Here is a 27,130-nt window from a genome sequence, read left to right on the forward strand (position 1 = left end):
CTGCAGTGCTCCTGCTCTGCACCTGTGGCTTAGTCCTGCACAGGAGGCACCCAGTGATGCCTCCAGAAAGGATGCTTTTGCATGCAAATATTAAATATGACCCATGAAAAGAAACACATCTACATTTATATAACCCCATCGTTTAAGCATGCGAATCTTACCTTGCATAAATAAAATATGTATATAATTGCATAGCTAAGTGCCTTTCAATATTTATATATAGCCTGTGTTATTTCTGTGTGTATCCATAATTGGCTAAACTTAAAAATTGTAAAACATAAGCAAATGTGGGAGAGCAGAGCCTGCGTGAGTGGCTGCTGCATTTAATTCACTCTCATTTACAGGGATTGGCAGGAGATGCTTATCCCTGTGTTCAGAACCCTTCTGGTGGGTTTTGGTTGGCTGTCGTGAAATCAAAGGCTGTTTCAGAGCAGCATAAAGAAATATTTCTCACCTGTCTCGTGTTTTCCATCTTCCTGTTCTCTGTCCCTATTTCCTCTGTCATTTTTCATATAAAGGCCTATGTAAAGTCCTGATGGATGATCAAGAGCTCTCCCTGTTCCTGCACGGTTCTTCTGTGGTTTCTAGGCTTTGTCCCATCTAAGTTTAAATATTGACTGAGACTTTTCTTCTGAACCATCTCTTTTTCTAACCTAAATATCCAATTATCCCTTTTATTTGTTAAAAAAAAAAAAGTATCTGTGTGTGCGTGTTTGTGCAGCCACTTCATGGGATGGGGATGAACCCCCATCCATGGTGGCTCTCAGACCCCAATAGAAACAATTTCACTGTTATATAGACCAGAACTTCATGCAGGTGGTCTCATGTGGCAGTTTCTGGAAGCTATTCCATCACCTAAAACAGCATTAAAAGATAATGTTGGTGCCTGAGTCGTTAATGTATCTTAAGTGTAAAAATGCTTCTTTAATATTTCTGTTTTAATTAGTGGGTTTTTTTTGTTGTTATTTGGGGTTTTTTTTGTGTGAGTGTGTGTGCATGTATTTGGAGTTTTGTTTCATTTTGGGGATTTTTGTTTGGTTCTGGGGCTTTGTTTGGTTGGGGCTTTTTGTTTGGTTTTTTGGGAGGGGAGGTTTTGGGGGTTATTGTTGGTTTTTGGTTTGGTTTTGTTTGTTTTGGTTTTTGTTCGGTTTTGTGGGTTTTTTTGTTTGTTTTTGTTTTGTTTTAGGGATTGGGGTGCTTTTTTTTGTTTCGGGATTTTTTTTGCTTGGTTTTTTTGGGAGGAGGTTTTAGGGGGTTTGGTTGGTTGTTGGTTTGGTTTTGTTTGTTTTGGTTTTTGTTCGGTTTTGTGGGGTTTTTTTGTTTGTTTTTGTTTTGTTTCAGGGTTTGGGGTGCTTTTTTTTGTTTCAGGACTTTTTTTTGCTTGGTTTTTTTTTGGGGGGGGAGGTTTTGGGGGGTTTGGTTGGTTTTTGGTTTGGTTTTGTTTGTTTTGGTTTTTGTTCGGTTTTGTGGGTTTTTTTTGTTTGTTTTTGTTTTGTTTCAGGGTTTGGGGTGCTTTTTTTTGTTTCAGGACTTTTTTTTGCTTGGTTTTTTTTGAGGGGGGAGGTTTTGGGGGGTTTGGTTGGTTTTTGGTTTGGTTTTGTTTGTTTTCCTGGCTGTTTTGGTTTTTGTTTGTTTGTTTGTGGGGTTTTTGTTTGTTTTTTTTTTTGTTTTGTTTCAGGGTCTGTGTGTGCTTGTTTGTTTTGTTTTGTTTTGGTTTTTGTTTGTTTGGCTTTTTGGTTTTGTTTGTTTGTTCTGTTCGTTTTGTCGGTTCGTTTTGCCTTTTTTTTTTTTTTTTCCCCTGCAAGAGCCGTTCCGGCTGCCGGAACGGAACCAAGATTTGGGTGTTTCTTGCTGGAAGCGCAGTTTCGGTGTGTTTGTCACGAAGGTAGGTGGCCACAGAGCAGCACCTGGCAGTGTCCCCTTTGTCCCCGTGCAGGTGCCCAAGGGCACGGACCAGAACTGGGCGCAGAAGCTGTACGACCGCCACGCCGCCAGCCAGCACTTCCAGAAGCCGCGCATGTCCAACACCTCCTTCATCATCCTCCACTTCGCTGACAAGGTACCCAGCAGGGAGCACCCAGCAGGGACAGGAAAGCCTCCTGCAGCAACATAAATCAGTGGACAGCCCCGTGAGCTGGTCCTTGGTGCCTGGAGGGTGGTGGTGGTGGCTTAGGTGCGCAAATCTGGATCAGCCCCAAGGGCTTCAGCCCCCCAGCTGTGGCTCTGAGCTGTGAGTTGTGGATTCTTGAGGAGGGGAAAAATCCTCTTTCCCAAAGCTGCGGTGAAATGGGTTTCTGTAAGGGCAGCTTGGCAGAAAATGTGTTAGTGTTTGAAGAGCAGGAGCTGTGAGTGTCAGCAAGGCACAGTGCAGGGAGGAGGTGAGAGGTGACCCCAGGCGGATCCCGCCTTTTTGAGGGAGCAGATACCACCTGTGGCACTAAACTAAACCAAATCCCAGTGCCTGGTGCTCGGGGGTCTTGTCCATGGGCTCCAGCTTCACTGAAGCCCTGATGTGACAGGTGTTATTCACAGCTAACAGGAACCTCAAAAGCTTGAAGTTACCCCAAACGAACATTTGTTAGGAAAAGCTTAAAAAGATCAATCCAGGGAACTTTTTAAGATGTGTCTGAGGAGCTGGACAACATCCAGGTGCTGTGATGCCCTACTCCTAGGTGCTACTCCTAACCAGGTTTGCCCTGGATGCCAGAGGCACTCGCCATGGCAAAGGTTGGTACTCACCTTTCCATAGGCAGCTGGTTTTGCATATGGATGCTTCATAAACAATATTTCTTAGAAGTTTTTCTTTTTTTTTAATGTGATAAAGATAAATTTTCTTTTGTTGTCTCTATTTTCATAATTTATTTTTTAAAATTCCTTTGCATTCCAACCCTCTGCAGTTTCAAAACCCAAGAGACCTACAAGAGACTTAGGCAGAGCATATTTTGAGGTTTATTGATTAACTTAGAAGGAGTTGAGGACTGAACAAAAGAGTGTGTAGAGTTACTGATGATCCTTGCATTTTTTACCCCAGGCTTCCATACGCAGCAATTTAATGACTAGGAAACAATCTGTGTTTGCAGTAAGGATTTTGCTTTCACCCAGATTCACTTTGATAAAAAAGTGGCCATTAAATGCCAGTTGTTCCTTTCCCCTCTAAGGTTTTTGGGGTGAGGTCCCAAAAACAGCACGGGAGTGGCGGGAGCACCTTGTTCCCTGCGTGTTTGGAATTGTCCCTCTGAGCTTCTTGCCTCTGTGTCCTGGTAGGTGGAGTACCAGAGCGAGGGGTTTCTGGAGAAGAACAGGGACACCGTGTACGAGGAGCAGATCAACATCCTGAAGGCCAGCAAGGTAAAAAGAGCAGCGGGTCAGGGCAGCTGTCCCGGCTGGAGCTGAGCTGTGCGTCCCTGCGCCGCGCCTGGCCCGGGGTGTGAACGTGCCGCTGCCTCCAGCCGCCGACAGCGACCAAAGAGCCAGATCAATGGGGTGTGGAGCAGGGAAAAAGCGGGGAGAGGAGGGTGCTCGGGGTTACAGTCTCAGCCATGTGAGGATGTGGGTGGTTGTCTGACGCCGTTGAGCCAGGGACTCGTACAATTTCAGAAGGCAAAGTGAGCGTTTATTCAAAAGCACTTCTCTCTTTTATAGAGAACATCATGAACATTAATTCCATTGGTCTTAGAGTAAAAACATTTCACCTGATTGGCACAGTGGACTTAGGTCAGTGTGGTAGAACAGATCTATAAACAATATGAATGGAAGACAAAATAATAGATTCTTTACATTCCTCTCAGACTTTTTCCCAGGCTTAGCCTGGCAGAAATCTTTTTCTCTCTGAGTGAACTAAGAATATCCACAGTTGTCTGCCTTCCTTGACCCTGGTGTTGGTGTCCTGTCAAGATGCATCGCAGAAGTAGTTTCCAAACCTGCTGATCCTCTTCTTTTTTTGGTCACCAAGGGCCAAAATTAGGAACAGGTAGTTTTTGGGCACTGTAAATCCCGCTTAGCTCTTGCTTGGAGCTCCCCACCCATCACCCAATCACTCATCACCCATAGAATCACAGGATTATTTGGGTTGGAAGAGAATTTAGGGATCATCTTGTCCCAGCCCACTGCCATGGGACACCTTCCACTAGACCAGGCTGGTCAAAAGTGTGGGGATCTGGGGTTAAAACCAGTGTAGTTTGTACCTTGTGGGTAGCCTTGCCGGTCCTGTCCCCCTTCTGTGTGAAAGCAGCTGTTCCTCTTAGCTGTAATGCATCATACTTTTCCCTGAGACTTCAAATTACTTCAATAATCACTGTGCAAAAACTAGCATTAATACACAATGCTGGAAAGGTAACATGAACTCTGAGACACTCCAGCTGCTGTGGAGCTGTTTTACACCACTGCCAATGTGTAACTTTAACAAATTAACAGATACTAATGATCACTCTTGATGTCACTTGTCTTTTACAAGGTTTTGTGCCGTGTACCTTCCCTCTCCCGAGTGTTGTGCAAACGACTTGTCAGCATCTCATTGCACCAAGTGTGCAGCAGGGATGTATTGACTGCCTTTGAATGCCAGGTCTCCTGGTAAAGGGTTTTTTGACTCTTGCTGTTTAAAATTTCCTGGGGGTTGTGGATTTGGTGGGATGTTGGAAGCAGAAGAGCTGTGGGGTTCTGAAGGCTTTGGAGTGGGTCATGCCTGCAGTAAATGAGCATTTGACAGAGGGCTCCAAGCCAGAGATTTTACAGTTTTCTAAATAATTTGAGTAGATTTTACACTGGCTTCCAGTACCACACTCCTGCTCTCTATGGGCATTTGGGTAGGTTGGGTTAAAAGTGTCAATAGCACAGACAGCTAAGGAATTTCAGATCCTTGTTGGTTTAAAACCAGACCAAAAGTCCTTCCCTGCAGCCTTGAGTCTTTCATTGTCAATTAATGAGCTGAAACTTTAAACAACCTCATCTCTCCCAGGGGAAGCTTTTATTAAGCATTTAGTGTGAAAGTGCAGCCCTGCAAACTCCAACTCACCATCCAGCAGCCAAAATCCAGGCTGTGTCACTCTGGGGCACCATTGTTGCTCCAAACCTCGTGTGTGGTTTAAGGAAGGAGTGCATCTGCTTTCCTCCAAACAATTTAAAAGCCTTCCACAGCATAGGCCATCATGTTAAGTTGTTTTTTATTTTTTTTTTAATTTTTTTTTTTGTTTTTTTTTTTTTTTTTTTTTTTTTTTTTTGGTTTTTTTTTTTTTTTTTTTTTACATTACAAATTTTGAAGGCCCCCTGCATGTTGCAAGCAAATGTGTGTCATATTCAGACTTCTCTTTGTGACACTCTTGGGTCTGCTGCTGGCTGTGACCTTCTAAATGCCACCCTGAATAAGGAGTGGGATGAAGAGGTGGAGGAAACTTTTTTTTTTTTTTTAGGAGGAGTTTGTTCCTGTCAAAGTTGGAAGAGATGAGAATAGGAAATTAGTTAAGTGTTGTCAGTGGCTTGGCCTGTTTCACAGCAAGGAATTCATGTGAAGATGGCAAGATGAGCAATTTTCTCATCCATGGGAGTAGCTGTGAAATTAATAACTGTGAAGCTGGGCTTTAATAATGCCAAAATCAAGATCTCTGCATGTTCAGGAAGCTTCCCAGGGAAAAACTGGGCGTGATTAGAGCTCATTAGAAATGCCAGGTAACCTCCAGGAATAGTTGATGCTGTATGATTAATTATTTAGCCAGTGCTGAACTTGCTGTTGGAGTCAGTGCTGCAGAACTGGCAGTGTCTGATAAGGATTTCTGTTTGGTGTAGAGGTGTAACTCGTTGGAGTAGTGTGCTGTAGAGTGGTGGAGACCCTGGAAATCGTTCCCTAAAAACACAGATATAAAATAAAGGCTCTCTTGTCATATATAGGGACCACAATATAATATCAGAGCAAGCTGGACTTTTGTTTAATAGCTGCATTGGAGGGGATCTTAAATCCCATCCAGTGCCACCCCTGCCCCTTCCACTGTCCCAGGTTCCTCCAAGCCCTGTCCAACGTGGCCTTGGATACTTCCAGGGATGGGGCACAGCTGCCCTGACGAAACACTCTGAAATACACTTGGGTCTGAGAAACTCTGGGAGATTGTTGAATTTCTGCCTTGAAGCCATTCCCCTATCATCATGGGAGCAGTGGCTTTTATCAGCCTGTGCTGATCCCGTGCTGTTCTAGAAGAGCAGCAGGAGCATCGTCATATTCCTCTCCCAAATCCTTCAACACCTGATGATCTGCTCTTGCTGCCCCTAACCCCTGTTTGCCAGCAGATTGTTACCCTGGTATTTTTACCTCTTGCCCTCCATTTGCCCTCCAGGGCTATAAACAATTAAAAACAATTTTGTTTTGCTGTAAAAGGCAACCTGGTCTCTCTGAACCAGCAAAAGCAGCAGTGGCAGTGCTGAGTCTGCTACCCAAATGTGTACATTTAACTAAAGCTCAGATTTGTGCTGCAGAGGGCTGTGCTGCGAGGACTTTGTCCTGTCCTCAGGATTGGGCTGGCACACAGCATTCCCTGCACTCTTCTTTGCATTCCCACTAAAGCAGCACAGAGGGCAAGGGGGAGCACTGAATTTAACACAGCAAGGACCTGGGCACCTCCCTGTCAGCAAGCCATTGCTGATGAAGCGCTCCCACCAAGGCAGAACTGCCTTCTGCTAATTAGAATGCAATTACTGCCATCAACAAGATGGTGAAAGAGACTTCATAAACCATTTAATTAGTTCTGTAAGCACTGGTCAGCTAAAACAGTTGAGAGCTGACGTTCTTTGAATTAGGGGAAATGATTTGACTGCTGATGGAAAGCATGCTGTGAAGGTTGCCTTTTCCAGTTCTCTGTAATTACAAATAATGCACCAATGGTTTTGACTCTGCCAGGTGGTGAGGAGGGATCTGTCCTTCTTGCTTATGCCCCAGAACCTGTAGAATGGTTCCTGCTAGAGATGGTCCCAGTTCCACCAGGTTTGCATCATGCAAGCTGAGAGCTTGGCTCTGAGATCCTTCTGCAGCGCCCATTCAGGAGCAAGCACTGCTGTTATTAATACCAAGTGGATGGAGGGATCAGTGGCACTCCCAGCTGTGTTGAGAAGATATTTTGAAACCCCAAATTACACCCAGGGGTTTTACCATGTTGTCAGGTGTGAGGTAGTAACGCAGAGCCCGATTTGGATATCTTCATCAATACGTGTGCCATCCATACCTCCCGTGCTTACAGCAGACAGAGCATCCCAGGTGGTGATATGTCATCCACAAGAACTGTCAGGATGTCTTTTTTAGGGATAGGGGGTCAGGTGAAGAAGGAGAGAGCCTTTATTGTGGCAGGAGTTGAGTGAGCTGCAGAGATAGCAGTGAAAGCTGAGTGTGAAGCAGATCCTTAGCTGGTGCTGTCGTGGAGCCTGCAAGAAATTTGCTCATGTAATGCAAATAATTTCCTTCCCACAGTGGTGTTGAGGCTGCTGTCCTAACAAGCAGTGAGAACATCCCACAGGACAGGGCTGGAAGTGTTCCTGTCTCAGCCCAGGGATGTGGCAGAGAGCCAGGCAGCCCTTCGCAGCACAGGGCTGTCTGTCTATGTCCAAAAAGTGGTAAACCACAGCACTCTTCCTGGGATCTCAAATGGAAATACAACCAGACTGGGCTTTTGGAGGAGCCTGAGGTGGGGGCAAGAGTGCTAGGCAGCTGCCACTGCCTTGTGCTGGTGGTTTTTGGGGTGGATGTGTTGGGCATGGTGTGCCGTGGATGTGGGGAATGTGGTTCTCTCCCTCAGGTGCTCCAGCATCCGTGCTGCTGGGAGGCATCGTGGGTGCTTCGGCAGTGTCACCGGGCAGGAGCCCAGCTCAGCTGGTGATACATGACACCCCACCTGCTGACAGAGAGGGTTTTTTTACATTTAAGGATTTCCCCTTTGAATGTAAATGCAGCTGTGGCAGTAGCCAGTGTGGGCGTGTGGATGGATTCAAGATGTGAAAATTCAACAGCCTTGCTAACCAGACCAGATTTATGGTGGCTTGCTTAATATTCAGGTTCCCCAACCTAACGCAATTCTGAATATCCTGCTCCCTAAATAATAATAATAATAAAAAAGGCATTAACTGCCTTTGCCAGCTTACCTGTTGTTTATGAAGTGTAAATGGTGCTGCTGGCTTGCCAGAAATACCAGGATTAGGGATCTGTCAAGCTAGATGTGGTGCTAGATGTGGTGCTTCCAGGGTTGTGGGATGGTGGTGCTGCCCTGAAAGGTGGGTAATTAGGGAGAAAGTGTTTGTATCCCTTAATTTGTTGAAAAGCAAGGCTGCCCCTGGGGCTGTGGTGGGGCCTGGCTGCTGCCTGTCCTCACAGGAGATCCTGTTCCTGGGGTATGTGCTGTGCAGGCAGCATCCTTGTTGGGGCAGGGCTGGATAAACACCCTGAAACAAAGCCTTGGGAGCGAGAGTCACCTCCTGTTCAGGAGGTTTTGTGCCTTGGCAAGACCTCAGCAATCCAGCCTCTTTTTCTTTTAAGGCTAGCTTGACTTAATGTGCACATTTCACGGTTTCATGACCTGCAGCACAGAATGGCCAGCTGCCCTGCTGACGTGGTTTATGTAGACAACTCTTCTTGCTTTCACTCTCATGCCCTTTTTCCCCTTCCAGGATTGGGATGGGTGCGAAATGACCCGAGCAATGGGATTTGGGTGGGCTCATTCCCCAGAGAGCAGGGCCAGAGGTGCTCAAGTGTTGCCTTTTGTTTCAGTATCAGATGGTAGCAGACTTATTCCAGGAGGAGAAGGACGCCGTGCCCGCCACTGCCGTGCCAAAGAGAGCACCCCGGATCAACGTGCGCTCTGCCAAGCCAGCCTTCAAAGCTGCCAACAAGGAGCACAGGAAAACAGTGGGACACCAGGTAATGTGAGGTCTGAGCGAGTCAGTGACGGCCGAGCAATCCAGTTTAACATCTGGTTGCTTCAGTTTGAAGCAGAAGTAAATAAAAAGCTGTTGGGGGTGGAAAGAGACTTTCCCATGATCTCTCTGTTCAGCTGTTGCTCTTTGGATGACTTCTGGAGGTGTCTCTGGAGCAGCAGGATTGAGTAGTCTTGGCTGAAAGCAGCTGAGACATGGTCTGGGGAGGGTGGAGGCCACTCTGGGATTCACTGGACAGTGTCCCAGTATGCTGTGGAGCCCTTACACTGAAACAGCTTCAGAAAAGGAGCATTTTCCCCCCTGTGGGCAGTCAAAAAGTTCAACAGGGGCACAGAGAGGTTGTGCTGTCTCCATCCTTGGAGACATTTCAAAGACCCAACTGGGCAGAGCCCCAACCTTTGTTGCTCATGACCCTTTGAGCTGGAAGCCCTCGACCCACCAGTGTCTCCTCTGAATTCCCCCTTCCTGTGCCGGGTTCGTGGGGAGGTTCACGCCGTGTCACGCCCACGGGTGGCCTGTGGCACCTGCTGGCTGGGGCTGCAGGGTCACAGCTCCTTCATCCCTCCTCCAGACGAGCGGTTTTGTCTTTCAGTTCCGCAACTCCCTGCAGCTGCTGATGGAGACCCTGAACGCCACCACCCCGCACTACGTGCGCTGCATCAAGCCCAACGACGAGAAGCTCCCCTTCAAGTAAGTGGCCCTGCCCGTGAGCAGATGTGTTCAGCTTCAAGGCAGCTGGGCGTGCTTTGGGCTCTTCCTCCTGCTGAAGAGCTTGGCCCCTCCTTTTAATGTTGTTCCTGTAACTGGAAGGTCTGTGTGGGTTGCTGGAGTCACCTTTTTGGGTTTCAGCATGTGGGGCTTGTGCCTCTGAAGTGAAGACTAATTCAGGTTCTAATAATTTATAGATCCTTGCTATACAGATCCTTGAGCACCCTTGCTTTTGCAGTAATAGGGTCTTCATGCAGTTTTCGTCTTAGACTTCCTTTGATTTAAATAATTAGAGTTCCAAACAGTGAAAAGAGAGGGAACTGAAAAAGAAGAGATAAATAGTGGGCTTGTAAAATGAACAGAAATATCTTGGTGCTTCCAAAATAAATGCAGAAAAAGTAAAGACGTGGCTTGTATCAACTTCAGCAGCTGAAGCAAAAGGCCAGTCCTGGTCTTCGTCCGTAGTTCAGAGACATATCACAGGCAGCAAACACTGTGAGCAGGTAGTTGTTATCCCTGTTTGACCTCTTGGTCATGGATTTGTGCCCAGTTTTCTTCCCTGTAACTCCAGGAAAGCCTGGCCATTAGTATGCAGGGACCTTACAGATGTGACGTCCTCGAAAGGCATCAAGTGCAGGTGGTGACCTTTGAGGAAGAAGGTTGTAAATGTAATCCAGCAGCAGGGAGGCATTTCCTTCCAGCTGATCTGATGCAGGCTGAGTGCTCCCAGTGAGCACAGAGCAATTTAGGAGTGCAGAGACAGCTCCAACAGTGTCCTGGAAGGAAGGCAAAGCTTCTCTAAACAGACTCACCCTTGGTGGTGATGTGCTGGGGGAGATGCGTCCACCAGGAAGCTTCCTGGCTTGACTCTTCTGCCCCTGCAAACAGCAAAGTGAGGGGTATTAATCATTGCAAGACATTCAGAAAACTGGTTTCTATTTACCTGATTCCTTAGATCAGTAGCTAGCAGCCCTGGAGAAGGCTGTCTGTGCTGGGATCTGTGTTCCTGTGCTCTGCTGATCTGTTTCACACACCATCCTGTAGGTATTGGACATGCTCGGGCCTTGGTCTCCTCTTGCCTTTTGCAGGGGGTGTTCATTAAATGAAATTCATGATTACACTGTGTGGTTGACTGTTTTCTTTAGATGAAGCAGAAAATTATTCTCTGACTTGCTGTAGTGAGAGTATGGTAGATGCTCTGGGTGGTGAAGTGGCTTTATTTTTCCAATGGGTCTTTCCAAACTCCATGTCCCTGCTTGGCTCTCCTTTCAGCTCATCCCTCTTCACTTCTCTGCCTTTGAACTTTCAAATTCAGGTTTTCATGTGATGCTCAGGATACAGTTAATATAATTCCATGGATGTGCAAGCTGCTGGTTTTCAGGGGGCAGTAATTGAATGAATTCAGTTGTATCCCTAAGATGTTATGGGTAGCAAGCTCCAGGAGGGTAATTCTGCCAGTGCCTGCTCCTAGTCCAAGTGATGGCTGTGCCCAATGTGATGCTACTATTGGTGAATGTCCAAGCTCAGGATTTTGGGAACAAATGACAGACCAAAATACACACAAGGATGGTTCTGGAGGAGGTTGCTTTAGGTTGTGGTGATGGGGTTGCATCCTCTTCCACAGGGGGTTCAGGTGTCTCCTGTGGGTGGTTCTGCAAGAGACTCTTCCCCCTCACCCCTCATGGATTGCTTAGTTGGCATTGACCTGGGGATCGTGGTCAAGGCTGCCACCAGCTTGATGAATTTATATCCTTAGCCTGGCTCAAATAAAGTCACAGAATCCCAGGAGCACTGAGGCTGGAAAAGTGCTCCAGGATCATGGAGTCCCAGCTGTGGCCGATCCCCACTGTGCCACCAGCCCAGAGCTCTCAGTGCCACGTCCAGGCCCTCCTTCGACACCTCAAGGGATGGGCACTCCACCACCTCCCTGGGCAGTTCCAGTTCCTGACCCTTTCCATGAGGAAATTCCTGCTGGTGGCCACCCTGAGCCTGCCCTGGCCCAGCCTGAGCTGTTCCCTCTCCTCCTGTCCCTGTTCCCTGTTCCCAGCCCGACCCCCCCGGCTGTCCCCTCCTGTCAGGAGCTGTGCAGAGCCACAAGGTCCCCCTTGAGCCTCCTTTTCTCCAGGCTGGGCCCCTTCCCAGCTCCCTCAGCCTCTCCTCGTAGGACTTGCTCTCTTTTTTTATGTGTAAAAGTGGGATCTAGAGACAGATGCTGGAAAATGTGCAGTGCTGGGAAGCATTTGTGAAGTGAAACATCACAGCATTGCTCCATGTTAGCACCCAGGCGTCTGTAGCATGTGGAACACTCGGTGTTGTGTTTGTTGTTCAGTGAGAAAATAAGTTTTCTCTTTCTAGAACATAACATTTTTCAGCTCACGTTTTTACTAAATTGAGATGCTTACCCTGGAGAACAGGAAGGATGTAATGGCAGCCCTTCAGTACTTAGAGGGGCTACCATGAGGAGAAAACCATGCTCTGAGCAGTGGTGTGTGGTGGGAAGAAGGAGCCAACGGCCCCAAATTGACACGGGAGGTTCTGACTGGAGATAAGTAAACCTGTTTTTTTTTCCTCCCTGAGGACAGTCTGTCAGTGGAGCAGATGTCTGCCCTGAGAGGTTGTTCAGACTCCATCTGTGGAGGTTTCTATCAGTTTTGACTGGATAAACCCCTGGGCTATGGGTCTGCCCCCACAGCTGTCCCAGCTTTTGAACATAGTGGGTTGGACTGGAGAGTTCCTGCATTCCTACTTCACAACTTGCTGGAAAGATAAGGTTTGTAATGGGGCTGGAGGGTGTTAGACTCCCATCCTGGGACACCTTGGCACCGCGCAGGGATGCCTGCTGCATCTGACTGCAGGCTGGGTCTGAGGTCAATTCCTGCTGGAGAAGACTTCCGAAGAGAGATGTGCAAGGGGAATGCTTGACTTCAGGTTGTTCCTCTGTCAGTTTTCCTTTTACATTCTGTTTCAGGCAGGGTTTTGCATCTTTGACTTGGGTTTCCAGGCCAAAAGCAACCTACCAGGTGCTTCTACCTGCTATGGCAAGGAAAAGGAGTTTGTAATAAGGTGTATTTTCCCACTTTTAAGGTCTTAATTTCAGCATTAGCCCATAGCTGGAGCTGTTGCTGATAGATGAGTGTGGCCTCTCTGGTGACTGCATTTCACCCCCTCTGAGCAGGGCTTTGCTGGTTTGCAGAGTTTCCCTTGGATACCAGAGAGATTGCCCTGGGATCTTCCAGGACTGACGCTTACCTGTCGATCTGCCACTCCTGTTTATTATTTATTGTTATGGAAATTGCACCCTTGTGGGTTCTTCCTTGAAGTGAGTGACAGCCCAGACTTATTTTTCACCCTGCACAGTGTTGGTGGTGTTGCAGCAAATAACTTGCTTGTAGACTTGACAGGTCCAGGGAATTAAAAAAAGCACAGAGAGAGAAGAAGGAGACTATTTTTCATGCTGCTTTTGTACAGCAGAGAGAAGGCAGAATTATTCATGTAATCTTGACTTGCAGGTGTAAATATATTGGGCTTTCAGAAAGGGAAAAAACTGGCATTATATGAGAGGCTTTGTTCTGGAAACCTCACACAGCTATGGACATCTGCATTATGTGAGTCTGAGCTTGATGCAGGGACCTTTTCCAGCGCCTTCCAGAGCTGGAGAGCTGGAACCTCCTTGTGCATTCGGTCAGGGTGGAAGGAGGGAGCAGCCATGGGGGATGCTGGTACCTGGACACACCCTGTGCAAGGATGGTCTGATCTGGGAGTGAGTTTTTGCCAGGAACCACAGGAAGCACTGCCTGAGTATTCAGCTGGAAGCCACCATGAGTTTTTTTTGGCACAAATTGCTGATGGAAATGAGATGCCAGTGGTAAGGGATGATGCAAGCTTTAAAGAGGAGAGCAGAAACACCTTGAATTTCCACATGGTGCCTACCAAAGTCATTAGTCTGGAACAGGGCCACCACTGTTCATGGAAAACTTAGTCTAGAAACTTGTGGGACCTGTTAATTATCTGGTTTTGGTATGGAATTTTGCTGTTGAATTTGATTTCTGTAAATATGTTGTTGCCCTGATGGCTGGTTCACCAGGCAGCTTGTGGTGGGGCAGCCTGTTCCCTTCTTTATTGTGATTGCTTTACAAAGCCAGGTAGAGTCTGGCTAAGGTGGTCATCAGGTGGTCATCCTATCCCAAGAATACACCTGGCACTCATAGCAGGGTGGTAGCAAGATTTCAAGCAACTTGAGAATCAGACCTTTGTGACATGCAGAGGAAAGGTGTGACATCTGTGCAGCCTGTTCCCAAAGCCAGGCGCGGGTCACACTGAGGTTTGAGAGGGCTGTGGCTGTGGGATCCCTTTCGCTGTGTGTGCTAATGCCTGTCCTAAATCTAAATTGCAGGTTTGATCCGAAGAGAGCAGTGCAGCAGCTGAGAGCCTGTGGGGTGCTGGAGACCATCCGGATCAGTGCAGCTGGCTTCCCATCCAGGTGCTGGGCTGGGAATTCCCTGGGGTTGTGCTGCTCCTGTCGTTTACTCAGCAGGTTCATTGTACCCAGGGCCAGGCTGGACAGGGCTTGGAGCAGCCTGGGACAGTGGAAGGTGTCCCTGCCCATGGTAGGGGTGGGACTGGGTGAGCTTTAAAGACCCTTCCAGACCAAACCCTTCTGGGATTATCTGGGGTGAGCGAGGAAGAAGAAAACACTTGTGTTCTCAGGACAATGTCTATTTAGGTTTGTTTATATCCAGGATAGATTTTCTGCTTTTTATATATTTTTTTTTTGTTTCATTTTGCCAAACTCCCGTTATGTTCTGGGTTCCTCAAGTCTAAGAGATTCATCGTCAAGCAAAGAGCTGCAGAGTGGGCATGACAGAGAGTGTACTGTGCTGTGTCCAGTGTTCCAGCTGGTGCTTTTAGTTTGGTTCTGAGAGGTAATTTGCTCTCATGAAACCTCTGAAAAAGCTGATGCCTGGCAGATAAAGGATTCCAGCTTGGATGCTGTACCTAGGTGGACATCAAGTAACAAAACAGCAGTTCTGGAAGCAAGCACTGCCCTAAAGCACTTCTTCACTGTTTGCCTGAAGCCCCTTCTACTGTTCAATTTGCTTTCTTTGTTTTTTTTTTTTGTTTTTTTTTTTTTTTTTTTTTTTTCCTGGCTTCAGAAATCTGCTGCAATCCTCATTTCAGCCAAAAAGAATGTTTGATTCTACTTGCAGAGAAAGAAAACAAGGGTTGTAAATTATTGCTGTAGACTTTCACACCGCACATCCAGAGCATCCTAGGCTTCAAACTCTTGCATCATAAAAAAGAGGGTTACGGGTGGTGTGGCTCCTGCTGATTGAGGTATAAAATTCAAAAGAGGTTTTTAAGGCCTAATAAATCAGAAAACATAGACTATACATAAGTCCTGAAGATGACAAGGGCAAATAATTCTAAAAATGCATCAATTGCATTTTAGTGCCAAGCAGCTTTGTGTTAATGTCAGCAAAGCCATCAGCCTTTTTATACGGAACAAAGAAGTTATAAATATGCTCAGTGAAGTGTTGGCTAAGCGTGATGTGGAACACCATGAGAAACTCCCTGTCCCGGATTTTGGGGAGGAGTGTGCTGCTCTCACCTCCTGAAAAGCTGCAGAGGGTTCCTGGCAGCTGAGGGCAGCAGCTGCAGCTTGAGGTGGCTCTGCTGCCCTTCACCTCTGTTGGCCAGTGACCTCTGTGGGCAGGCCACAACTGGTGATGGGGTCCTCCCCGACCAGCTGAGTCCAGCTACTTAAGGAGGAAGAAGGGGAAACAGAAGAAGGAGAAGAAGAAAACTCTCACGGAACCCAATTTCTCTCTGTCCTCTGCCAGTGTGGGAGGGTCTGTGACCTCATGTTGGCAGTCTGACCCTGTTTAGAAGGCCCAGCATCACCTTTGGCTCTCATCTCTGAAGTCTTGAGGGCTTCTGTGGGTGTAGCCGGTAAAAAGCTGCTTCTTCATTACATGATCCCTAAGCCATGGTGGGGAACCAGAAATTCCAGCCCATGGGTTGTCTTTTAGTACCATCTTTGTTGCCAGACCAAATTCGTCAGTGCTCTTGTAGTAAAAACCCTGAAACAATGAAAAATCTGGGTTTTTTTTCACGTGGAAAAGGCCAGAGGAATGCAGTTCTTTGCCCTCCAAGCAAGCAGTCACGCTGCCCAGTTGCAGTCTGGGGCCTGGCTCTGCCGTGGTGGGTCCTGGGAGGGTTTGGGGAGCTCTGACCTGAGCGTTGTGTGCTTTATGAGGTTTGTTACTGGTCTCGTCGTGGCTGCACTGATACCCCGTTCCTCTCCATTCATAATTATCCCACAGATTTGTAGCGTTTTCCCATTTCTGCTCACTTAACTGCCGTTTATACCCCGCAGCACTAAAATCAATGTAAAATTAATAACTGGGGAGGGGGAACAGAGTGGAGAAACCATTGCAGCACCTGGAGACCTGCCAGGATCTATTGACAGCAAAGAATTGACCAGTGCAAGGACCTCTCCACCCCGACAAACTAAAAAGTGATGCTCTCAGCTCTGCTTGCATGCTTTTGGTTATGAGATCTTTTCCCAGGACACTAAGAATACAGAACTCTTCCATCACTGCAACTTGTCAGCTCTTCTTCCTCTAGGGACAAAAAAAAAAAGTGCAAAAAGCTATTTCAGCCTTTCAGAGTGACCTTCTCCAAAGTTTGTGATTCTTGAAGGACAGATCTTTGTGTATTTTAATATTTCTAGGATATAATTGTATGTGGGAACAGCTCTGCACCAAATAGAATACTCACTTTGAGTTCTGGTAGTTCTTCACCTTCCTTGCTCAGAAAATTCCAATCTTGAAAATCCAGACCCAGGAACTGGACGATGTCATTGGAAGATTGTGAATGATCTGTGTATTTAAATTGACTTTATAGACCATCTCGGGAAAAGATGCTTCCACAGGATCTTGTTTTGTAGGAAAAGTAACAGACTTTCCAGTTCTTTCTGCAGTTTTACATATGGTCTCTCTGAGTTTTCATCACAGTGAGCATTGATTATTCCTCTGTATTTCCTTATATTTTGAGACAAGTTGAGTTTATGTTGCTTGATTAAGGATAAAACCAAAAAGGAGAGTAATTGCTTTAAATTTAAACCTCTTGTGAAGGCTCTAAATTTGGAATACTTTAAAATAATACCAGAAAACTTGATCTTCGTGACTTTTGCTTTGCTTGGGTGTAAGCAATTTACCTGTAAAGAAACAGAGAATTTCCAAATTTGTTTATCTCAAGGTAAATTTTATCCTGAAACAATAGAAAAACTCTTGTTTTCATCCCGTTTACCTCTAAATATATTCCAGCATACTGTCACTAGAGTAACTTTCTGAGGGTGATGTGGCTTTGAGTCAGAGATCTCTGGATAAAACCACCTGCTGCTGAAGACTTCAGTGTTTTGAGTCCTTAACAATTTTTTACCTCTAAAAAAAGAAATAATTTTTAGTACAAGTGGTAGTTGTTCAAACTGTGTAAGTCACAGAAATCTGAAGCCTTAGGCTCCCCTCTTAGGGTGTTCCTGGGTTTATTTTACCATTTCCATGGTAGGCTGCGCTCTGGCTGTGTCTGAGATAAATTGAAAATGTATAATTTGCTTTGAAATGTTACTCAGCAGTTAAGAAATCTGTATCTGTTAGCATGTACATAAATGACTGTGATGAATGGAGTGTCTGAGGTGTGTAGGTAGAAAATCTATCATCAGCTTCCCTGGGTAAAGCGTGGAAGATGTCTCTGTGCTGTAAAACCATTCATCTTACTTACAGAAACTGGCTGCATAGAGATGAGTCTGTAGAGAACTAATTGGTGCAGATCTCGGTGAACAGCAAAATAACTCTTTAAAACGAGTTTTTAAAATTGGTTCTATCAAAACGGTACTTTCTTTTTTCCCTGCTGGTTATGGTGGTTTCCAGTCAGTGGTCCAGCAGCAGTGGTCTCCCACCATGCCATCACTCTGAATTGCCTCATCACTGCAGTTCTCTCTGAATTACCCTCTCTGTAGTTGTTATGTATTTATAGTTTAAGTATCCTTGGCATCTGGCTGCTTCCTCTGGCCGCTGGAGCTCACTGTCAGATTCAGCAATTTTGTATTAATTCAGTGTGAAATCCCAGCTGCTAAAATCTATAAATATTAAACATTTATAATTGAGAACTATCATGGACATCCTTGGATATATAATTTTTTTTTATAGAATGTGCCTTTAGCTGTCTGGCTATCATTTCAGGATAACAAGACCTATAAATTGCTTTGGCTACCAACAGTTCTGTTTGCCCACACCCAACAGAGGTGTAATATGTAGATGGAAGGGCTTTTCCCCCCTCGTTTTTCCCTCTGAATATATTCCAGCTAATTTCAAGCCAGGCCAGCCTGCATGTTTTAGAGCTAATTGAAAGGCAAATCTGTTCTGCTGCAGTAAACAAGGCTGAGAGAAATTTTCTCCCTGAACTGCAGCTTCTCAAATAATTTCATGTCAAATCTTGGCTCCGAGATTGAACCTGCACCCTTCCAGATATATTCTGACTCCTCTGGAAAGATCAATATCATCCAGTTCCTTCCTGCTTAATATATTGACCCCCTCCAGGGGAAGGTGCCTTGTGGTGCTGCCAGGATTTCTTACACAAAACTGAGTTTGCTCAGCCCCTGGGATGGTCCTGGGTGAATTTGTTTATTCTGAGTGGAAACATTTAATGTTCAGTTATTTTAGGGTACCAAAAGAAACCATATTATGGTTAAGAGTTTGAAGCTTCTTTGATCTGTTACACTGCTTTCAGCTGTTCACTCAGTGCAGCTGGCATAACATTGCTGTAACAATGGGTTGTGGATATTTTGGGCAGTTGTTGACTGCTTGGAAAGATGCTTTTTGGAAGCTTCCTTAGAATGTCAACCACAGTTTCCTACCCACGCTCTCCCTTCAATTTGACATTGTAATAAACGCAGCTGGCTCTGCTCAGGTTCATAACCCCTCGATTTTGGACAGGAGCAGCCCCTTTGCTTTGCACCTGGCTGCATTTTTGTGTAAAACATCCAAATCTGGTTGCTTGAACTACAGAAAAAAGATTACTTCATCTGTGGTGTGTGGTGCGTCTTATTCCCTCTGTTTCCTCTAGGTGACAAAGATTTTGCTGGGAAGACCAAGTCTCAGGCTCTCAGCCAACCATCCTCCTTGCTGCTTGAGCCCAAGGAGGGTTTTTTCCACAGGCATAAGTTATTTTCCTGCATTCTCCCCTTCCCTTTATTGCCTTTTCCCCTTGGTGACCTGTGCTGACATCAAAGCAAAATTCAGCTGTTTGAGTTTGGCTTGATCTCAGTTTGAGTAGTATCTGCCCAGTCCTTTGTGCCTCCTTCTTCCTGCTTCTCAGTTGTGCAGGTATAAAAGCCCCCTGGTTCCATCTCTTTTTCTCTGCATCACTTATCTGGATATTGAAACTTGATAATAATACAGAGCTGTATTAATTTAGTGTCCCTTGGTGGTTTCCAGCCCCCAGCACTGAGGCTTGCCCGTGCTGTGTGTTGTGTGGCAGCATACCAAGCACCCAAAATCAGTTTTTTTATTTGATACCTGTCCGCAAGCTGAACTGGGGTGTACCCTTCCCATAGTCCCATAGTCTTTCCTGACCTGCTAAGCTGTGGGGTAACACAGCACATCCTTTGTCTCCTGCTGGGAGTCAGTGTGTGGCTTGGCAAGTATGAATTAAGTTTGCTATTTTTGTTTTCATGTTTTTGTGGGGTTTTTTTCTTTCTTTTTTTTTTTTTTTTTGCTTTTTCCCTTTTAAAATGAAGACATTGCACCTAAAAAAAAAAAAAAAGAAAAAAAAAAGATGTATGTGCAGAAAAATAATTTTAAAAGTGTGTGTACAGCAAAGCTCTGAGCTTCAGTATTTCTGCACTGGAGAAATCTCCCTTGCAGGGCTGGGGGATCATGTTTGTTTCTCTCCGAGAACATAGTTGTAAGGAAATTTTATACAGCTTTGAGCCTCGAGTGGTTCAATGAGGCATGTTACATTAAACCTGAGTGCTTTAATTGTTCCTTTCTCCGGGGAGGATTCTGTAGCAGCACCTATGAACCCCTGCAGCTTTCTTTTGCTGGTGAACTGGGATGGCAAATATCCCAGTGGAATTCCTCATGGGCTGGCTGAGCCCTGGCGTGGCACAGATTTTGTCTTGATGCCCCATGGACAATAATAGAGGAGCAGTGTGGTGTCAGGGCTGTCATCCCCTGATAAATCAGAGAGTGGTGAGAGCATGAGTGAGGCAGTTCTGTAGCCTGGGGCTCAGCGTGGGGCTGTGAACCTCTGGGAGATGTGGCTATGGGGCTGTGGATGCCACCAGTCCCATGAACACCTCGGCAGAAACCAGGGGGTGCATTCCTTGACTTTTCAATGTCTCATGTGAGATTTACTCCTGAAAAGTGAGTCATTTTTATTAAGGGTGGACATGGAAAATCAATTTTTGCCACCTTGGGAAATAAGAATGACAGGCTCTGGAGGAAGACCCACTGTGCAGTGACCGATGATCTATTTTTAAGGAACTCCTGCAGGTGTCTGACTTTTGTTTGTGAGCAGCTGTGGGATCTCCATCTCTGCCATAGTCCTGGAAGATGATGGATTTTGCTGTCTGCCCAGCTTGGACCTGTGCCCTGAGTTTCCTGTTCTGCCTTTTCACCATCTGCTCTTTGCTGGAAGAGCCTGGGTGGCAACTGCAGGTTGATTTTTTCCCCCAGATATCAGCAGTTAATAATGCCAGTGCCTGAGCTGACTCTGGCAGGTTAATGGGAATACTCCCTCCTTCTCTCTTCCCCCCTCCCAAGCTTTCCCTGGCTCGAGCAGTACCCAAGCCAGCCTTGTGTGCTTGGCTGGGTGCCTCGGGCTCTGCATGCTCTGCTTCTCCTCTCAGGTTTGATTTGGAGCTGTGTAAACCCCGGGCGTGCTTAAAATGAAAACGGGTTTTATTTGCACAGCGCAAAACGGGAAATGTAATTATAAAATGGAGGCACTGGGAAAGCAAAGAGAAGGCAAGTTTAAGTTAAACCTTACAGGACACAAGCTTGTAGTCTTGCATAATCTTTGTGTTCAAAAGAGGGAGCTCAGTTTTCACCCCAGAGGGAGCTCCCCATAGCTGACATCTTCGTTTTTTTAGTGGTAATCCAGAACTTTTGGTTATTTGAGGGGGTAGCCTTAGCTGCCTGGCCTAGCCCATGGAGACAGATATTAAATCAGTACTAAATCTGGCTATTCTGGAATCAATCTGAGCATTCTGAGCATGGGAAATCCTTTCATCACAGTTGCCCTCATGCTTCTGCCGTTTTACCTTTGGCTTCAGTGCAATCCTAAGGGTATTCTGGTTTTTGCCAGTTATTCTTTACTAGTTGTGTCCTGGGCGCTGTGTGTCCCTGCAGGAATTACATGTGGCTTACCAGTCCACCTTTTTTCCCCATTTGCTCTCTTCATTCCCTTTGCAAACATTTCCTTGTACTGTACTCTTCTAAATGAAAAAAAAAAAGCGCATTTGCTTTCCTTTTCCCTTTTCTGAAGTGACACAAAACTCTGTTGGTTGTGTGTTTTGAAATCAGCAATATGCCTGTCTTAGCAAACACCACAGCTTCCAGCCTTCAAGGTGTTTCATGAGAGATACCAGCAGCTGGAGTAGAAGATTGTTCAGGTCCCTTCCAACTGAACTCTTCTGTTTCATGATGTATTTTGTAGAGCTGGCAGCTGTGACTGCTCAGGTGGTCTCGCTCAGCCTCACCACTGCAAACTGGCCACGACCTGTCACAAGCATTGCTCTGGTCCTTTGCAGTTTATTTTCCCTCCCACACTCTTAATCCCTGGAAGTGTAAAAATAGGAAGAATTTGGTGCAGTAATGCAAAAAGTTAAGGAAAGCATGGGGCTTGTAGGTGAAGAGGATGCTTCTGTATGGCAGCTCTTGGCAGCTTGTTCATGTCCTGGTTGCCAGAGCACCTCTGCAGGTAAGGATCAGGCCCACAGGTGGTTTTTTTGAGTGAGGGCAGAAATCAAATCCTCTGCGATTCTCTCCAGTCTCCCTTTGATGTTTGTTATGCGTATTTTGTTGAAATATCAATGATCATTCTGGACATTGCTGGGAAAAGGCTGGTGTTAATTAAAAACTCAGGTTTTGAGGGGTTTATAACTCACTCTGTTAATTTAGAGAAGGCTGAAACTTGGCAGATGCTGAAGCAATTTCAGTCTCAGTCTGCCGGCTCTACATCTATCACCAGCAGCAGGAGATGATATTTTGAGCAGCAGGATACAGTGCTCAAATTCCTTCAATTAGCGTTGCCTGTTTGGAAACTTTGCTGCTGGAGAGGGTGAGGCATCTTCCAAGGGGCTGCTTTGTCTTTCCAGAGCCAAAAAGGTTTTGTGTTTGTTTTGTGTCAGTCACAGACCTCAAGATGGAGCAATTAGGGAGTCAATTGATTGAAATTAGTATTCAGCAGAGTTTGGGAACACAAAAAACAAAGAATATCTGTTTGATTAATACTCTACAACTTTATCAAGGTTGCTGTTTAATTTTTATTTTTGGGCAATCAAGAGATCCATGATTTCTGCAAAGTTAGGTTCTCCTTTTTGATGGGAACAGCATTGTTGCATTTGAGTGGTAAAGAGCAGCACATCAGGGGTGAAAACAGGGTGATCTGTGGCCTTTCTGTTCCAGGCTAGAAAGGCCCTGATGTGGCCATTCAGTGTCTGAGGCTGGGGCCAGGCTGAGACTGGGGGTGAGTAGCTCCTTTTGGAGTTGGTCCATGCTGAGGGTAGTGATGAGAAATCCCTTGAAGTACTTCACACTTTGGCTTGTCTACAGCTCCAAGCACTTTATTTTAGTGAAACAGTGCCCAGCATGCAGACTAACCCAGCATGTGCTTTGCTTTCAGGTGGTCCTACCCTGACTTTTTCAATAGGTACCGTGTGCTTATGAACAAGAGAGACCTCTCTAAGAATGACAAGAAGCAGATCTGTCAGGCCCTGTTGGAAGACCTCATTAAGGTGAGCTGGGACCGGATCTTTGTCAGGGATTTTAAAAGCACAGAACTCATGGCTTTGACGTGGTCTGAAGTTGCTCCAGCTTCACCTGCTGCACGTGCAGGTGCTTCTCCACCCCAGGCAGCCTGGGAGTTTTCCCAAAATGAGGGAGTCCCGTGGAGCAAGTGGGACGGGGGGATTACATGGTTGTGGTCAAGAGGAGCAAATAATTTCCAGTGCTGGTGAAGTCCAGAGTTTGCTTTACTGGCTGGACATGAATGACTGGCCACTACTAAAAAAATGTGTCTCCCCTCCTTCTGGTTCTGTCTAGCCACAGCTGGAGCACATTTCAGGGGTCCACCCTGGGACAACGTCATGAACCTTAGTCAATCATTAAATGTTTCTTTGCATAAATGAGTAAGGGAAAAGTGCAGTAGATGCCTTACCTTGATGTGTGGGAGACTTTTAGTGGCCCTGTGTGGAAAAAACATCCAACAGATTGGGACTTTTTTACCATAAATGAATCAGAAGGTTTTGCTGCCTCACTTTACCAAAATTTTACTACTTGCTTGTATGCATTATTTTTAAATTGCAAATGTGCATGCAAAGGTTTCTTGCTGTTGAGTTGCTCAGAACGTGCACAGCACCTTAGACAGTTTAAAATGCTTGATTTGTTGTTTTCTGTGGGATTTTTAGGAATTTACCCAATTGGCGTCCTCATTTTGCTTTTTGCACCCAGTGTTACCCTTGGCTGCAGAGCCTTTTGCAGCACATGTAGGACTTTGTAGATCTAAACATTAACCTTTTTGAGAAAGAAATGTTTTTCTTGAAGTGCTTTGGTGTTGCATTTCTAGCCTGGACTAGTGGAAGGCATCCCTGCCCGTGGCAGGGAGGTTGAATATATATATATCAGGTTTAAGGTCCCTTCCAACCTAAACAATTTTGTGATTCTGCGATTTCTTTATTTACATAAAAACCAACAAATAACAAAAAAAAAACCAAATCTAAACAAAAAACCCCAAACCTCCAAAAACAAACAAAAAAACCCAAAATAAAAAAACCCCAAATAAACTCCTGCACCACAAAAAACAAAAAACAAAAACAAAAGACCAAAAAACCCAAACAAACAAACAAACAAAAAACCCCGCAAACCAACCAAGCAAAAAAAAAACTGCAAAACATAAAACCCCAACCCAAAACTCCTAAAACTCCTTCAAAATTTGCATAAATATATGTAGTTTAAGACTGAGTCCTAGTGTTGTATTCCTTAATGGGTGTATAGATGCTCACGTGTATTAAGTCTAATGATGTTTAGTAATGTCTAATAAGTCTAATAATCTAATATGTCTAATAATGGAGTCTAAAAATATACTCATTGCCCAATTAAGAAGAGATGTGAGTTGATAAATTTGATTCAAACTGGTGTTTTTACTCTGTATCTACTGAACAACTTAGACTGAAAGCAAAAAGAAAAAAAGAAATGTAATGTTTGCCTCAATTAAATGTCATTTCCTTTATGCTTTTGAAAAGGATCCAGACAAGTTCCAGTTTGGCCGTACCAAGATCTTTTTCCGTGCAGGCCAGGTGGCATATCTGGAGAAACTGCGGGCAGATAAGTTCAGAGCTGCCACCATCATGATCCAGAAGACAGTGCGGGGCTGGCTGCAGAGGGCCAGGTACCAGAGGCTGAGACGAGCCACCCTCGCCCTGCAGCGCTATGCCCGCGGGCACCTGGCACGCAGGTGGGTCCTGGGGAGCCTCAGAGAGGGGCCAGCTGGGAAGTCAAGTGTGACAACACCTCTGGCCACCTGGGTTTTCAATCTGTTGCATCTTCTAGAACTTAGACTTGGGGGTTTCACGTGAGGAACTTTGGAAATGGTCTGCTCGCTTGAAAGCAAGATGTGTAATGCGCATGTGGGTAACACTGTGATGAGAGTTTATGGGCTAAAGTTGGGACTTATTTATGGCCCCTCTATCTGGCTTTATTTAGGGGCAAGAGATCAAAATTCTTTGCCTCAAACTGGTTTTATATTTACCTTAGTTTAATTTCTAGGTGCTGGTCATTACATAGACAATCTGGTTACAATGAGGTGACTACAGCGCTCTGAAGGATTTAGCTGGAAGTGTTTCACAGAACTAATATTTTCCTGGGACTGCCTTTGGTAAAGGGCATTTGGATCAGCCAGGGAAGGGCTGCCTAGTTGGTATGCACTCCTCCCCTGCAGGGACAAAGTTTGTGTCTCTGTGATGCCCAGGGGGAGTTCTCAGGATTGAGTGGCTGTATCCTTTGTAATGAGGAAAATCACTCCAAATCACTGGCAGGGGAGCTGTGTACAGTAGATAATAAAAGAGCCCAATGTTAACTCTTTCTCTGCAGGAACCCTTGTGTCAGTGGCTTGCTGGGGATTCTGCACGTAGCGCTCTGCTGCAGGGTGGGCTGCTGGTGGCAGGTGTGACATGGATGTGAGGGAGGAGTGAAGCAATGGAACAGCATCCCAACACACTGGCCACCTTCCTTCTTGTGGCCCTTCTTCAAGCCAGACAATCACCTGAAGAACATCAGAGATACTAGCTGAATTTGTGGTGTTATTTGTGATTGTGGAAGGGGTTGGTGTCAGGGCGAACCAGCTGCTGCAGAGTTTCTTCTACATAATTTTTCAGTTCCCCTCTTTCTGCAGGGTTTGTAGGGTGGGAGATCATCTGAGTAACTGTCTCTTTTTGGAGACAGATCATCCCTTACCCTCTTCAGGAAGCCCTGGCTCAGTGGGTCCTAATGAGAAACCATTTGCCTCAATCAAAGGAATATATAAACCAATCTCATGTGGCTCTTAGTTTTGATACGCTTTTTACAAAATAAAACAAGTGGATCAAATTTCTGTATAATGCTGCATGCTGAGAGCAATGAATGAATCATAAATCCAGCAAAACAAGCTAATTATCAAATTTAATGGAGGGTTTATGGGCATTTATTAACCGGTGTAACAGCAAATTGAACATGAGTTCAGCTGGATAATGGGAGCAACATGGTATGGAGTTGACCACATCCCTCATTATTTACTGTCTGTGAATGGCTCGAGGCTCTGCTCAGGAATGTTGCCAAAGCACTGCGCACCAGTTTAAATGTCAAATCAATTTGCTGCTGTTTTCACTGAGCTAATAGTGCACTTTTTATAGTCAAGGAAGTCATGGAGCCAACCTAGGTGCTGGTTGGCACAAGGACGCAAAGCAGAGAGTTCAAACCAAGGAAAACCTGGGGAATACTTGGGTTTAATGCTGTTTGGGAACAATGAGGTGTGTTGGTCTGTGGTTCCAGTGCTCCTGGGTTCCATGGCTGATGTCTGATAGCATGGAGGCTTTCTTAGCCCAGCCGTTGGGGTGGTCTTTCCTGAATGCCATCAAGCCACATTGGACAAAATGTTTTCCTCTCCCCCTGGTTTAAACCTTACTGCATCAGAAAAAAGTGGAGTTTATTTAACCTGCTTACCCTCCTCCTGTGCGTTGCAGGCTTTTTGAGCACCTGAGGAGGACAAGGGCTGCCATCATCTTGCAGAAGCAGTACCGAATGCTGCGGATGCGCCGGGCCTTCCTGAGGGTCCGCAGCGCCACCCTCACCATCCAGGCTTTTGCTCGGGGCATGTTTGTCAGGAGGATTTACCACCAGGTACACCTCCAGGAGGGTCCTTGCATGAGGAAAGAACCTTTATGTTTATTTCTGCGGTGTGGCTGTGTTGATGTTTGTGAAGCCGACAGCCCCCAGTGTTGCCAGAGGACTGAGGGTGACGGTGAACTTTGCTATTTGAAGCTGTGCAGGCAAAAAACGTTTTGGCAGCAGCACCTCAGCAGAGCAGCTAAATGGAGTTGGTCACTGTGGTGCGAGGAGGTGTTGTGGAGATGTGGAAATGCCATGTGGTCTAACCTATGCTCTGCTGAAGCCTCCCCATCCCACCGAGTGTGTGTTGGAGCTGCATGCAGGGGCTGTTCCCAGTAGGGTAGGAGGACAAGGAGGGTCTGTCATGGAAGGCAATAAGTAGTTTATTGATAGAAATATCTCTTTATTTAGGTCTCTCCTTTAGCTTTCTGTGTTAAACCTGGAGTGGGACACAAAGGATTTAGAGTTTTATGACAAGAGTGATTCAATGAGAAATCATTGAATCCTGGGGTGGTTTGGGTGTAAGGGACCTTAAAGATCACCTCTTTAAGGGCAGGGACACCTTCCACTAGGCCAGGTTGCTCCCAGCCTTGTCCAGTTTGGTCTTGGTCACTTCCAGGGATCCAGGGGCAGCCACAGCTGCTCTGGGAAGCTGTGCCAGGGCCTCCCACCCTCCCAGCCAGCAATTCCTTCCCAATATCCCATCTGTCCCTGCCCTCTGGCAGTGGAAGCTATTGCCCTTTGTCCTGTCCCCTCGTCTGTTGTCCAAAGTCTTTCTCCAGCTACTCTCTGTCAGGAAACTGAGAACAGCTTTGGAGAATCTTCTGTCTGCTCCTCAGACCCAGCACTGTGTTGGTAGTTACCTAAATTGGTGC

At 45.8% G+C, this 27,130-nt stretch overlaps 1 protein-coding gene across 1 annotated transcript in view; it reads left to right on the forward strand.

The window, feature by feature from the left end:
• The window catches only part of MYO5B (myosin VB), a 145,838-nt gene that overhangs the window by 76,096 nt on the left and 42,612 nt on the right, over positions 1-27,130 (forward strand). Inside the window, exons 13-20 of the mRNA XM_053932302.1 lie at positions 1,937-2,059; positions 3,265-3,348; positions 8,735-8,884; positions 9,494-9,591; positions 14,003-14,089; positions 22,519-22,630; positions 24,137-24,348; positions 26,111-26,267. Of these exons, the coding sequence (XP_053788277.1) occupies positions 1,937-2,059; positions 3,265-3,348; positions 8,735-8,884; positions 9,494-9,591; positions 14,003-14,089; positions 22,519-22,630; positions 24,137-24,348; positions 26,111-26,267 (1,023 nt within the window). The remainder of the gene's footprint in view (positions 1-1,936; positions 2,060-3,264; positions 3,349-8,734; positions 8,885-9,493; positions 9,592-14,002; positions 14,090-22,518; positions 22,631-24,136; positions 24,349-26,110; positions 26,268-27,130) is intronic.

The sequence above is a fragment of the Vidua chalybeata genome, chromosome Z, assembly GCF_026979565.1.
Source record: "Vidua chalybeata isolate OUT-0048 chromosome Z, bVidCha1 merged haplotype, whole genome shotgun sequence".
Taxonomy (NCBI): Eukaryota; Metazoa; Chordata; class Aves; order Passeriformes; family Viduidae; genus Vidua; species Vidua chalybeata.